At 38.5% G+C, this 15534-nt stretch overlaps 1 protein-coding gene across 1 annotated transcript in view; it reads left to right on the top strand.

Moving 5' to 3' along the window:
* Positions 1 to 5730, top strand: part of CFAP58 (cilia and flagella associated protein 58) — a 108071-nt gene extending 102341 nt beyond the window's left edge. Inside the window, exons 18-19 of the mRNA XM_081543204.1 lie at positions 1300 to 1433; positions 5012 to 5730. Coding sequence (XP_081399330.1) covers positions 1300 to 1433; positions 5012 to 5123 — 246 coding nt within the window. The 3' untranslated portion in view covers positions 5124 to 5730. The remainder of the gene's footprint in view (positions 1 to 1299; positions 1434 to 5011) is intronic.
* Positions 5731 to 15534: the final 9804 nt, after the last annotated feature.

The raw sequence follows: 15534 nt of genomic DNA, 5'->3' as shown, positions 1-15534 counted from the left end.
ACAAGGTCTTTGTTCCTAAGAGTTTAACTATTAGGCAAGTTTTCTTTCAACATGAAAATCATTTTCTCTAGCTTATGATAACATGGTCAGAATCCTTAGTCAGATAGGATAGATAGATAGAATCACAACAGTTAAGAGGAAGGAATTCAGAAGCAGTGTGTATGAGTGTGTGAAGTTGGTTCAGTTGTGTCCAACTCTTTTCAACCCTATGGACCAGAGTCTGCTAGGCTACTCTGTCCATGGGTTTCTCCAGGCAAGAATCCTGGGCCAGGTTGCCATGCCCTCCTCCAGGGGATCTTCCTGACCCGTGTCTCTGACATCTCCTAGCATTGGCAGGTGGGCTCTTTACCACTAGTGCCACCTAAAATACCTTTTCAGAAGTAGATGAACACTCAAAAGATAAAGATTGCCTTTTATGTAAATTTTTAAAAATAGAGAGCTAGAGGAAAAACAATTGCATCTATTTGCATGTCCCTTACAATGATAGCCTCCCTTTTTCCCCCTTGGTTTTTGTTGGGGGCACCCCTCACTTTAGCATCCTTTACACATCTGTTTAGATGAGTAAATGCCTTCTTTTTTTGTCCAGCCTGAAACCAGTAGCATCTACTGAACACAACAGAACAAGAGGCAGGTAATTAGGCTTCCTAACACATCCCCTCACATGTAGTACCCTCTCCCATGCATATGTCATAGCCCTCTGCATCTTAGAGGTAAATATCCCAGCGCTCTGATAAAGAGAGAACCTGTGAATAGTCCCAAAGGGTGCAGTAAAGAGGTAACTGACATTCAGCAGAACAACAACCTTGGAAAACACATAAATTGAATGCTTACTTAATGGTGGTGGTGGCAGGATGATTCTGAATAGTTTTTACAATAATCCTCAGATGAATCACACTGCCTAGTAATGACTTTTCTGAACACTTTAAAAAAGGCTTTAAGAAGCAATTTTATAGTATATGTCTGGGGGTTTTTCTCTTTTGACTCTCAATATTCTTGAGTGCATTACACCATTCATACGTGAGCCTGTTTGCATGTGCCTGATAGCTCTCCTTTTAAGCAGGGGAATAAGCTTTCATTAAGTTGGTCATTGGATTATGAGTCTTCAGAACGTCCATCAGATTTTTACCCAGGAACAGACCTTGAACTGGTCGAAGTGTGCAGATTAACTGTTAAACCTGGGCGTGGTTTTGTATCTCTAGCCTCACCAAGGTAAGTGGCAGCAGATTAAACAGATTTTTCAGAAAAGGATATTGTCTCACCATATATCTTCTGTTAATGCTGCTTTATTTGTCATACTAGGTTTTGTCTTCAGAATTGAATATGTATGAGTCACAGAGCCAAGAATACAAGTACGAGATCGAAAAACTTACCAACGAACTACTGAATTTAAAGAAGAAATACCTTGCTCAGAAACGTAAAGAATACATTCAGAAGTAAGAATTAGTCAAATGTTCTAGTTTTGTTGTGCCTTTTAACTGCTGATGAGAAAAATAATTGTGGACAGCTACAGTGTCACAGACCTTGCTGGGGTAAACTAAGTCAGCGGTGAGCAAATGACGTTCTGCAGGGTCACTGAGTGGGTTGTTGTCAGAGCAAGATGGGTGTCTTGTCTGACATTGAGACCCCTCCTTGGAACTCTAACAGGGATCCATTAATATCAGCTGTCTGGTGGACCTCCTATGGAGCAGAGGAAACCTAGTGTGATGTTTTCCCCCACATTGTTCTCACGGTTTGGGGCTGATCATGCCAGGACTGTGCCTGTAAAGGAGTTTCACAGTCAACGTGGTATGGGCTGAAGCATACTCACATTTAAAACCACAGGTAATTTTGGTAAGAGGTCTGGGTTTGCTAAAGCTGTGCCTTCTAATAACGTAGCTGGACTACTGTAATTATGAGCAGTTCACACACACATAATTTTCACCTATGTTTTAGATAAACCGTTTCTGAACCACTTCTCTGTCTAGTACCTGACTTCTATATCTGATGTAGGGTATCAGCATGGGATGCCTTTCTTCTAGGAAATGATATTGCACGTGTAAGGTGAACATTTTGGGTTTCAGGATGGCTATATGCCTGGGAACAAATATTCTCTTCACTTTGTTATTGTTTTCCTAATCCTGGGGTGAACGAGGGGACCCAGATGAATCTGTAGGTTTGAACCTTGGATACATGGCATTGCCCAAGTCACAGAGTTCATTCTGTAGAGGCTCACGCTGTGAGTTGAAAGTCAGGCTTGATGTGTCATCCACATGGACATTTCAAGGACATGGTGAAAGAGGGTCTGAATGCATCCACTATGATTCATTAGTGGCAAACAGCTATTTAAAGTAGCTGGATGTAAATTCATTTGCCAGTAAAAATCCACCCTTTTTGTAAATCAGAATGTCCCCTCATTCCACATTTAGATGACAGTTCCTAGTTTCCTTTGGCCTTTGGATCCTCCCATCACATACACACACACACACACACAGTTTTCTGGACAAAGAGAACATACTGACTGACAGAAGGACGCCCCTCTGATAGCTCAGTTCAGTTCAGTCGCTCAGTTGTGTCCAACTCTTTGCGACCCCACGGACTGCAGCACGCCAGGCTTCCCTGTCCATCACCACCTCCCAGAGCTTGCTCAAACTCATGTCCATCAAGTCGGTGATGCCATCCAACCATCTCATCCTCTGTCATCCCCTTCTCCTCCTGCCTTCAATCTTTCCCAGCATCAGGGTCTTTTCCAAGGAGTCAGTTCTTCACATCAGGTGGCCAAAGTATTGGAGTTTCAGCATCAGCATCAGTCCTTCCAATGAATATTCAGGACTGATCTCCTTTAGGATGGACTGGTTGGATCTCCTTGCAGTCCAAGGGACTCTCGAGAGTCTTTTCCAATACCACAGTTCAAAAGCATCAACTCTTTGGTGCTCAGCTTTCTTTAAGGTCCAACTCTCACATCTGTACATGACTACTGGAAAAGACATAACTTCGACTAGACGGACTTTTGTTGGCAAAGTAATGTCTCTGCTTTTTAATATGCTGCCTAGGTTGGTCATAGTTTTTCTTCCAAGGAACAAGCATCTTTTAATTTCATGGCTGCAGTCACCATCTGCAGTGATTTTGGAGCCCCCCAAAATAAAGTCTGACAGCTCAGCCCCTCCCCGTGGCCCATCCACTAGAACTGCACTGCCCCGGGCAGTATGCCACTTGTGGCTATTTAAATTAAAGTGAATTACAATTAAATCAGATTAGAAATTCAGTTCCTTAACTGCACTAGTCACATTTCACCTACTTAGTAGCTGTATGTGGCTAGTGGATGCTGCATCTGGCAGACCAGGTACAGGGCTTTTCTACCATCATGGAAAGTTCTAGTACCCTGCTCTAGACTCTCTGCTTTTGCCTTGATACTTATTCCTTGTGACTGACCTCTCCAGAGGGCATCAATGGTGGTTCCATTTAGTTGGGATCCATAAACTGGAGGGAGACAGAAATATATGAGTTTTAGGAGAACAGCAGAAAAAAAAAAAGATTAAGGAGCTGAAGGAAAATATGACCAGGCAAGAACAGAAGTGCTGAGATGGTTTAGACTGAAAGGAAGAAGGCTGAAGGGAGTCATTAGGATGGTCTATAAATACATTAAAAAGATCATGTAAAGGAGACATTATTCCCGTTAGTTGGCTTAGATCAGGCCAGAAGCATTAAGCTTAAGTTCCTTTGGAGAGGAAAATTTAGGTTATTTGAGGCAAGAGAGGGCAGGAGGAGGGGGGCCTTGCCTGCATCTAACAACAGTCAGGAGGTAGACAAGTTGTCAGAGTACTTGAAGGCGTCTTCTTTGCTGGATCCACTCAAGGCTAAAGCTTTTGTCCTATTTATGGAGGATGGTTTTTATAATAATGAAATCAATTCTGCTAAGAGACAGCTGAATTGATGAACCAATCCTCTACAGATTCTTTCCAAATGGAATAATTTAGAATAATCTCTGCGGATATTCTCACACATCCTCTTCATAAAATAGCAACTCATATCGTTTTTACCTTTTTGCTTTTTTTTTCATTTTTCTCAAACACCATTTTTATCATGCTCCAATCCTGACCTATATACCCCCACCCACCTGTCCTTGACTGCCCTACTGTATACCCCAGGCTGGCCTGGAGTCTGCAGTACAAGTCAGATTGTTTTGCAAAAAGTCGAGTTCTCTTTTCTGAAGTAACTAACTCATTTCTAGTAGTCAAATCTAATTGGTTTTAATCTTAGTAGTTTGCTCAATTTTTATTTTGAAAAAGGGACTCCAAAGATGTTTTCTGTAAGACCCTAATTATACAATAGGTAATCTATATAAATTTAAGATACTTCTGCAGGAAACCTGAATATGTGTGTGTGTGGGGGGGTCATTTAAAGAAGATCTATATAGAAGATATATTGTAGATTTTAGGGAGTTTCTTCCTTTATCTATTGCCAAATGTACTATCTTATTTATATTTCCCGGCTCTTCCTGTGTTTTAAACTATTTCTAATAATAACTGCTGCTCATCTAAAGTTATAGGAAAATTTGTATTTTATTAATGTCCAAGTTTGATGAAAATGTCCTGTGTGTATATGTATGTGTGTATGATAAATATTTATAAGTTTCCACTGAAACTTTGGAATATGAAAGTTGATAAATGATGAATTAGTCATTATAATTGAGCCAAGAGAAAGATTCTTCTGACTGATCTTTGGAACTAAACAAATACTTTATAAAATAGGGAGATGATTATAAGTCAGGAGCCTCTAGGCCCCAGCACTTGAGCTATAATGAGGCCTTCTGTCTGTATTTAGATCAACATTAGGAAGCCATGTTTAATTGTATCTTTCCCTAATTCTGTGTGTTATCAGTAACACCTAATTTCATTTAAACCATCACCTTGTCTCAAACTGGAAGCTTCGATCAAAGCAGTTTTTAGTGGTTAACTCACCCTAAGAACTCAACACCAAACTTAGAAGAGGAAAAAGATGGTAAGAAAGTTAACTCTTACCTCCTCTCTTACAGAAACAAGGACAGAATAAGCATGGAGGACACCTTCTCACAGGCCAAACCAAGTGGCCCTCGTTTTACTGGGGGTGGATTTCCCCTCAGCAAGTCAACCAAGGTGAAATCATAACTCAAAGCTGCTGGCTGGGTCTGGCTGAACAACTCATTGGAATTCACTCTGGAACATTTTGGAGGAATCTCTTTGAAATCCCTTGGATCACAGACATTTAGGGAAACCAGTCCTCGGATTCCAGGATGGAAAGAAACGCAGAACTATTATAGTCCTGTACATAGAAGAATGATGACTTTCTATTTAATCCACATGGATATTAACAGAGTGTAATTATATCTATTCAATCAGGTTGAATTATATCAATTCAACCATTGCATGAAGCAGATCTGTTGTTACTACCACATTGATTTATTTTGTAATGCACCACATCTAGATACCCTGTATGGATGAAACTTTGGAGCCTAATTTCTCTGACAGATACTGGTGCATAGATTTTACATTTAAAAATTTTTTTTGAAATGCAGTGCATTCTTATTAATAAGAATCTATTTTAATTATTACTCATTAACAAGTCATTGATGAGATGAGAAAGGTGGACACACTCTAAATTATTTAAAAAGTGTTTTGAGAGTGATTTCTATGTGGAATTTCTTTTCAGGCCTGGCGTATGAAAACCTATTCCAAAAAGACATATTAATAAATACTTCATCATAAAAAATACAAAGAACCCTTGTAGAGATCTCAATCTTTGTTTTGGTAGAATACATAAAGTTTAAAACTACTGTGAGAAATGTTTAACACAAAGATGTAATTCAGAGGACCAAGACTGTAAAATGAGGGGTTTGTACTAGTATCCTCCGAAGATCTGTTCTTTGTAGACCTCACATTTGGAGAGCAGAGTTACAAGGGACAGTTTCCAGGATGCAGGCCAGCATTTTGGGTCACTAAATCCACTGTATTTTCTGTATTTTGAAACCACAGTTAGGTGGGCATCAGTTCAAAGTTCCCCTGTTTATAGAGTGTTCACTCAGTAATATTGGTATGGGACACTCTGGCCATCTTTCTCACAATAACTTGACCTCTGTAATTTTTGAAAAAATGATTGAGGAGTAAGTAGTTCATGGATAAGCAAGGACAGTATAAGTGGATAATTTCATTTCATTCATAATGAGGAGCAGGAGACTTAAGGATCCCCAGATCCTTAGGATCCAGAGAGGTGGGAGTTTAGAGGGATCTAAAATCATGTTCTTCTGTCCCTCTTGGTTCACCACCAGAAGTAGACCCAAGGCAATGATGGCCATGAAAGTGATTGATTCTGCAGTGATCCCAGGAAACACCCTAAGAATGGGGACGTGGAACACCAGGCTAAGGCACAAAGTCAAGTTCTACAGTTGCAGACTATCGCTGGACCTTGCAGGGGCCTCTGGAGACAATGTAATCACATTTCAGAGTTGGTCCCATCAGGGTGAGGGAGCTGGGATATTTATACCTTCAGGCTTCCAGTCATTGACCAAGGACTGCTCTGGAGGGGTTCTTTTGGTCTTCCCTGCCAGTAGACAAAGCAGATCTTGGACAGAAGTGGCAACTGCTGACTGTTGGAAGCAGAAGTGGTTAAGTGCTGGGGAACTGAGTCAGGCAGCATCATCCTCTGCTGCTTCTCCTACATGATCCCAACTGAGATCTGCTGATGGAAATCAACCTCCAGGGTAGCTGGTGACCCTGTGATGAGCTGTGATCATCAGCAATTTGTGTACCATGTTGGGGCATGAGAATGGTGACATACATGGGAGAATTTGCTTAGAAAACCTTAAACCTAAAGAATCACAGTAGGGGCATTTCCATTTTTGAAAATCACAGATGCTGTCTTCCCTCAGAGCCAACCAACCATACACTAAGTCCCCTATGTACACACTCTCAAGTTGTGAACTTTCAAAGATGTGAACATATGTTCCATCAGCATCAGACATGAGTGAAATTGCAGCTTGTCCTCTATCTCCTATTGCTGACAATCCTTCAGCTTTACCATCTCCCAGCTCCAGTTAGAAACTCTTCTTGCCTGTTCACTTGATGCCAGCCCCTGTATGCCAGCTGTTGTACTATACTACTGTACTTTTCAAGGTACTGTACTTTAAAAATGTTTTCTTTATTTTTGGTGTTTGTTTTCTATGTATTATTTGTGTGAAAAGTATTATAAACCTACTACAGTACAGTATCACATAGCCAATTGTGTTAGTTGGGTACGTAGGCTAACTTTGTTGGACTTACGAACAAATTGGACTTACATATGTGCTCTCAGAACAGAACTTGTTCGTGTGTGGGGGACTTACTGTATTCTGTTTAGACAGAAGACTTTTGCAGGTAAGGTGAGGCAAGGCAGTTATGACATGTACAGCATTGGAGGGTTTTCCAGATATTCAGGGACATTTTGAAGTATTGCCGTAACCAACTTCCTTCTGAGCCCTTGGGTGGCTTTATATGAAGTTCACTTCTCTAGGGCCGGGGCTTCCCTTGTGGCTCAGCTGGTAAAGAATCTGCCTGCAATGCAGGAGACCTGGGTTCGATCCCTAGGTTGGGAAGATCCCCTGGAGAAGGGAACGGCTACCCACTCCAGTATTCTGGCCTGGAGAATCCCATGAACTGTATATATAGTCCATGGGATCCCAGAGAGTTGGACATAACTGTGACTTTCACTTTTACTTTCTCTAGGGACGTGGGGTCTGTGATTCTTGATCTATCACAGTATGGCAGAGACTCTGGAGACAGATGCCAGGTTCAAATCATGGCTCATTTTAACAACTGAGTTGAAGATGAAACGAGTTAATGCTTAGAGCAATGTCAGGCACATAGTAGTTGTTCAGTATCTGCCATTATCATTACATAAGAAATATCTTAAGTTTTGAAATTTGAGAATAATAGTTGTTACATAATACTTTATTATATCAGTTATAAAGATGATTCTTTGTTTAGAGGGTAAATGGCATTAAAATGTCTGGAGGAAGTTGTATTTGCTCATGTAATTTATAGTTTAGTATCTTGCAGAAATGCCATATTGGGGACTTCATGAAAACATCTGTTTATTTTCCTGTAGTTTTGATCTGGGGACAGATCCTTCACTTTCAGAAGTCAGAGCTTCCAGAGGGAAAGACCCCGGTGGCCTCTTGCTGCCATCTTCTTCTTGTTTCTATCCATGTAACGGAGAAGGGTGGTCAGCCTCTGCTGATGACCTCTGATCTTGGTCCCATCAGCTGAGATCACATAGGCTCTGGGAGCTGACACAGCAGCTCTGTAAGCTCACTGTGCTTATGTTCAAGAGGAGGAAGAGTATAAGGCTAGAAAAAGGTGGGAGATACTGCTGCCGCCTCTCATTTATTGTACATCCTGACAGCCCAGGGTATTATAAGCAATAACTATTTAGGTACAGGTGTTGCCACTGTCGAAAATGAGCTATTAAAAACACTGAGACTTGCAGATCATTAAAGATAACTGTGAACTCCCAGTGGGCTAAGGTGCTTTTAAAATCACAAATTTGAGCTGCACTGTAAAGCAACATTAGGATATTATACAGTAGCATCATGTTTACCCTAGGGTTTTGAGCATTTCAGAAAGAAGTCCTGTTGCTAAACCACTCACTGACTCTCCACTGGGCTGATGGGGAGCTGGTATGGTTTCTCTGTTGATGGAGAGAGACATGATAAAGGGGACTCCCTGGTCATTATTTGCTGATCATAGCTTCTCAGCAACTGTTCTTATAGCCAGGATTTTATTGTGCTTACCTCTGAAGAAATTGCTCAGAGCAAAGGTTTGTTGCTGTGATAAGCCATAGAGATAGAATTGGCCATGCTAGGAGGGGATGGCAGCAATTCACCTTGTGATGGGCTATAATTTTGCTATAAAAATTTATCCAGGGTTGATAACTATTGTTTGGTTTCCTGGTTTGCTCAACCAGATTCTGAAGTTTGACCTAGGCCAAGATACCCATCAGAAAATACTACGTCATGACTTTAGAGCAGAATGGCATTGCAGAGCCTAGACAATTTGAGGAAAGATATTCTCTCTCATGGGCTTCCCTGGTAGCTCAGCTAGTAAAGAATCCGCCTGCAATGCAGGAGACCCCGGTTTGATTCCTGGGTGAGGAGGATCCCCTGGAGAAGAGATAGGTTACCCACTCCAATATTCTTGGGCTTCCTTGGTGGCTCGGACAGTAAAGAATCTGCCTGCAATGTGGAAGACCTGGGTTCAACCCCTGGGTTGGGAAGATCCCCTGGAGGAGGGCATGACAACCCACTCCAGTATTCTTGCTTGGAGAATCCCTATGGACAGAGGAGCCTGGTGGGCTACCATTTATGGGGTTGTGAAGAGTCGGACACAACTGAGCAACTAAGCACAGCACATTCTCTCTCATAATTGTATGGAGACCTAGTTGTAATCGGAGCAAAGGGAGGGCATTTTAGAATATTAAAATGGTAAAATAGTTTAAAAATATGTCGCACTATTTTCTTTGTAGTAGATAGGAAATATTTTTATGACATTATCCATTTTTAACTTCTAATTCAATGCTGTTTTAGTATACCATTTCTCATATCTATTATTTAAAAGTTCCATTAGGCTTTTGAGGCCCATTAGAATTTTATAACAGTATGAAATGTGATATCAACAGGTATACCATTTTTCTTTTTTATAATTAAAAATAGATTTTTCCCCCTGACTTTAAAGTACCTGATTAAAATACAGAATAGAAAATTAGAGAATAAGCAAAAGAAGAAACAGGGCATCAATAATCACACCATCTATTGATAACTATTGTTTTCCTGGGCTAATACATGTCTCATTCACCTAGATTGACAGTACCAGTTGTTCTTCCTGTCATCTGTTCTGACTAGTTGGTGCTTGTACTTCTCAATTATTAAATGTTTTGAATGTTACCTTTGAAATACTATTATTTTATAATTTTGAATGTGTCTTTCTCGACACCTAAAATAAGTATATACAGATATATTTTGTTTTTAAAAATCAGAGATGTAATTGAGAGACATATAATGAAAGCACTATTTTAAGTGTATAGTTTGGTAAGGTTTGACAAATGCATATGCCCAAGTAACAAGTGTCACAATCATCGATGCCCTCCCACCCCAAGAATGCCCTTATGTCCCTTGGCAGTCAATATTCACAGCCCCATACAGCCTAAGCAATGATGGATCTGTTTTTTCACCATATACTAGTTAAGTCTTTGTTAGATTTCATATAAATGGAATCATACAGTAGGCACTCTTTTGCACCTGCCTTTTTTCATGTACTTTAATGTTTGTGTGTGTGTGTGAGAGAGAGAGAGAGATTCACCCACGTTGTTTCTGTCAGTAATTCATTTTTATTGCTGAGTAATATTCCATTATATCAACAACACAGTTTGTCTATTGATTTACCAGTTGATGAGGATTCAGGTTATTTCCATTGTTTAGCTATTATGAATAAAGTCTCTATGAATGTTCATGGTCAAGTGTTTATGTGAACAGATATTATCATTTCCCTTAGTAAATAATAAGGAATGGAATTGCTGGATCAGTTCAAGGGTTGTTATTTTTTAGTTGCTCAGTTGTGTCTGACTCTTTGTGACCTCATGATTACAGCCTTCCAGGCTTCCCCGTCCTTCACTATCTCCCACAGTTTGCTCAAACTCATGTCCATTGAGTCACTGACGCCATCCAACCATCTCATCCTCTGTCCCCCCTTCTCCTCCTGACTTCAGTCTTTCAAGGATACACATGCATTTAGCCTGATAAGAAACTGCCAAACTGTTTGCCTAACTGATTGGGCCATTTTACATTCCTACCAACAATGTGTATAAATTCCAATTATTCCAATCTTTGTCAATATTCAGAATTTTCAGTATTTAAGCCGTTCTATTGGATATATAGTGATATCTCATTGTGGTTAAAAGGTGTATTAGTATTTTCCAATGACGAATAATGTTAAGCACTTCATTCTATGTGGTTTTGGTCATTTGCATGTGAAGAGTCTTCAAATCTTTTGATGGTTTAAAAAATCTTTTTATTAGGTTGTAAAATTCTTTGTATCTTCTGGATACAAAATGTTTATCAGATATATGTATTGCAAATATTTTCACTTGGTCTGTGTTGTACCTTTTTATTTCTTAATAGTGTATTTTGAAGAGCAGACATTTTGTATTTTATTGAGGTCCAATTTATCCTTATTTTTCTTATGTAGTTTGTACTTTTCTTGCCCTAAGTAATTTTTGCCAACTCTAAGGTAGGAATGATTTTTATGTTTTTATCTAGAAGTTTTATTACAGTTTTAGTTTTTATGTTATATTTAGGGTCCATTTAGAGTTAATTTTACGTGTGGTGTGAGGTTAGAGTAGTGGTTCATTTTTGTTCCATATGGATATCCAGTTATTCAGCACCATTTGCTGAAAAGACTGCCATTTTCCATTGAATTACCTTGGCATATTTATATTAATAGAAAATCAGTTGACTTTATTTGAATAGTTCTATAGAGTGATACTTATCTATTTTGATGACAATAAGTTTAAGTCTTGAAATTTAATGGTATAAGATCTTCAACTTTTTTCTTCTATAGATAGCTTTTAATTGTTTTGGAATTTATCTATATCTATATACAGCTTAGAATCAGCTTAGCAGTTTCTACAGAAAAACATTCTGGGAATTTGGTTGAATCTAGAGATCAGTTTGGGGAGATCATTCTGACAATATTGAGGCTTTCAATCCACAAACATGGCACCTGTCCCCACTTATTTAGATCTTCAATCCATGAACATGGCATATATCCCCATATATTTAGATTAAAAATTTTTTTCTCAGCAACATTTTGTAGTCTTCAGTGTACAGAAATTGCACATATTTTGTTAAATTTATGCTAAGTATTTTGCCATTTCTGATGTAATTGTAAATGCTGTTTAAACCTTATTTTCCATTTGTTATCAGTATGTGGAAATACAATTGACTTTTGTATATTCCTTTTGTATCTGAGGACAGTGCTAAATTAATTTGTTTTACAGCTTTTTGGAAATATTTAGTATTTTCTATAGATGTAAACATGTTTTCTACGAATAAAGACAGTTTTTCTCTGTTTCCAATCAGTATGCTTTTTATTATTTGTTTATTTGTTCATAACCACCATACTTGCATGGCTAGGACTTCAAGTAATTGTTAGATTAAAGTGGTGTGAGCAGCATCTCTGCCTTGTTCTTGATGTTAGGAGGAAGGTTTGAGTCTTTCATCATGAATTTTGATGTTAGCTGTAGGATTTTCATAGATGCATTTTCTTAGGTTGAGGAATTTCCCCTCTATTGCTTGTTTGCTAAGTTTTTAATCATGCACAGATACTGAATTTCATCAATGCTTTTTCTGCATGTATTGAGTTAATCATACTTTTTTTTTCGTTTATTTTGTTAACATGGTGAATTACTTTGACTTTCAAATGTTAAGCCAACTTGCAATCTTTGTGTAAACCCCACTTGGTCATTTTTATACATATCATCATCTTTATATGTTGTTGAATTAGATTTTATAACATTTTGTTAATGATTTTTATAGCTATGTTCATCAGGGTTATTGGTCTGTAATTTTCTTATACTATCTCTGTCTGGTTTTGATTTCAAAATTTTCTTGGCCTCACAAACTGAATTGGGAAATGATCTTTCTCCACTATTTCCTCAAATATTTTGTGTAGGACTGGTATTATTTCTTCCCTAAATATTATACTTGATATAATTTTCCATTAACGTTCTCTGAAATCACAATTTTTCTTGTGGGAAGGTTTTAAATATATATATATATAGGGTTATTTGGGGTCTTTCCTGGTAGCTCAGCTGGTAAAGAATCCGCCTGCAATGCAGGAGACCCCGGTTCAATTCCTGGGTCAGGAAGATCCCCTGGAGACGGGATAGGCTACCCAATCCAGTATTCTTGGGCTTCCCTGGTGGCTAAGATGGTAAAGAATCTGCCTGCAATGTGGGAGACCTGGGTTTGATCCCTGGGTTGGGAAGATCCCCTGGAGGAGGGTATGGCAGCCCACTCCAGTATTCTTACCTGGAGAATCCCCATGGACAGAAGAGGCTGGTGGGCTAGAGCCCATAGGGTTGCAGACACGACTAAGGGACTAAGCACAGCACAGCACTAGGTCATTTGGATTTTCTGTTTCATCTTGGTTGCTTTTGATAATTTGTGTCTTTCAAGGAGCTTGTGTATTTCATATAGGTTGTTAACTTTATTGACTTAAAGTTGTTCAAAATATTCTTTTACTACCCTTAATTGCTAGGATGAGAACAAATATTCCTTCTTTTATTCTAGATATTGGCAATTTAAATCTCTCCTTTTTTTCTTTATGAGAGTCTATCTAGGAATTTATCAATAAACTTTTATTGATATTTTCAAAGAACTTGCTTTTTGTTTTAGTTTTCTCTATTGTCCATTTTTTATTTAATTGATTTCTGTTCTAATACTTAGTAGTTTCTTTCTTCTACTTTGGGTTTGATTTTATCTTATTTTCTCATTCTTTTATAGCTTCTTAAGGTAGTTGGTTTTAGCTCTTTCCTTATTTGAAATCTAGCATTAGAGCTATATATTTCTCTCTAAGCTCTGCTTAAAATTCACCCCATGTTTTAATATGTTCTGTTTTCATTATTATTCAGTCTGATTAGTTTCTGCTTTCCTGTGTGACTGTTTCTCTGACTCATGGACTATTTAGAACCATATTTTTTAATTTCACAAACACCTAGGTGCTTCTTCAGGTATCTTTCTGTTCAGTTCAGTTCAGTCGCTCAGTCGTGTCCGACTCTTTGAGATCCCATGAATCGCAGCACGCCAGGCCTCCTTGTCCATCACCAACTCCCGGAGTCTACCCAAACCCATGTCCATCGAGCTGGTGATGCCATCCAGCCATCTCATCCTCTGTCGTCCCCTTCTCCTCCTGCCCCCAATCCTTCCCAGCGTTGGGGTCTTTTCCAATGAGTCAACACTTTAATTTAATTATGTTATCATCAGAGAACGTGTCCTGTATGCTTTGAACCATTCCAAAATGATTACAATTTGTTTCATTGGCCTGGAGTATTGACTATCTTGATAATTGTTTTATATGCCCTTGAAAATAATGTATTTTTTGCTTTTGTGGGGGTGGAATGTTGTGTAACTATCAATTAGGTCAAGTTAGCTTGCTAGTGTTATTCAAGTCTTGTCTTCTAAATTGTTACTGATTTTCTTTCTACTTGTTCTATTGATTGCTGAGAATGGAATGACAAAGCTCTAAATGTGACTGTGGCTTTGTCTGTTTAGCCTTTCACTGTTGTCAGTTTTTCGATGCTTGTATTTTGAAGCTTTGAAATTAGTGCATAGACATTTAGGATTTTATCTTCTTGATAAATTGACCCTGTTATTATTATAAAAATCTTCTCTTTTTATTCCTGGTAATATTGAGTATCTCAAAGTCTACTCTGTCTAATATTAATATAGTAATTCTAGTTTTATTATTATTAGTGTTTTTATATTATAGTTTTTCACATCCTATTATATGTAAGCTATTGGTATCCTTATATTGGGCTTGCCAGGTGTTGCTACTGGTGAAGAACCCACTTGCCAATCCAAGAGACTTCTGTAAGAGACGCAGGTTCTATCCCTGGGTCAGGAAGATCCCCTGGAGGAGGACACGGCAATCCACTCCAGTATTTTTGCCTGGAGAATCGCATGGACAGAGGAGCCTGGCAGGCTACAGTCCATAGGGTTGAGAAGAGTTGGACACAACTGAAGCGACTTAGCATGGACACATCCTTATATTGAAATATCCCCACCGTACTAATAGATAGCATATAGTGGAATATTGCTTTTTTTCCCATTTAAGTTCAGTATGGAGGGCAATCTAGCCCTTTTAATTGGAGGGATTAGACCAATTACATTTAAAGCAGTTATCAATATTGTTTAGTTTAGGTCTACCATCTTTCTTTTTGTTTTCTATTTGTCTCATCCATTCCTTTTCACCTATCTGCTTTTGCACTGTTTCTTTTTAGGTTTGTTGAGGTATAAGTGACAAATGGTAAGATATTTAAAGTGTATGACAGGATGATTTGGTATATATATTCATTGTAAAAGGAACCCCCACCCCTTTGAATTAATTAACATATTCATCATCTCACATATTTACTGTATTTGGGGGGAGTAGTGAGAACATTTAAGTTTTACTGTCAGCAAATTTCAATTATATACTACAATGCAACTATAGTCACCATGTTATACTTGAATTCTTAGACCTTATTCCCCTTATAACTGAAAGCTTATACCCTTTTACCAACTTCTCCCTTTGTTTATTGTTATATGTTTTCTGGTACATATTTCTAGTTATGAGTCTGTAAATATTCTTATCTTTATTCAACTGATATAGTGTATCTTAATTGCACTCATCTCACGCGCTAGTAAAGCAATGCTCAAAATTCTCCAAGTGTGAACCGTGAACTTCCAGATGTTCAAGCTGGTTTTTGAAAAGGCAGAGGAACCAGAGATCA

This window comes from Giraffa tippelskirchi, chromosome 2 (genome assembly GCF_054371585.1).
Source record: "Giraffa tippelskirchi isolate mGirTip1 chromosome 2, T2T-mGirTip1v1.2.pri, whole genome shotgun sequence".
Lineage (NCBI taxonomy): Eukaryota > Metazoa > Chordata > Mammalia > Artiodactyla > Giraffidae > Giraffa > Giraffa tippelskirchi.
Note: the sequence above shows the minus strand (reverse complement) of the source record. Positions and strands in the feature narration are given on the sequence as shown.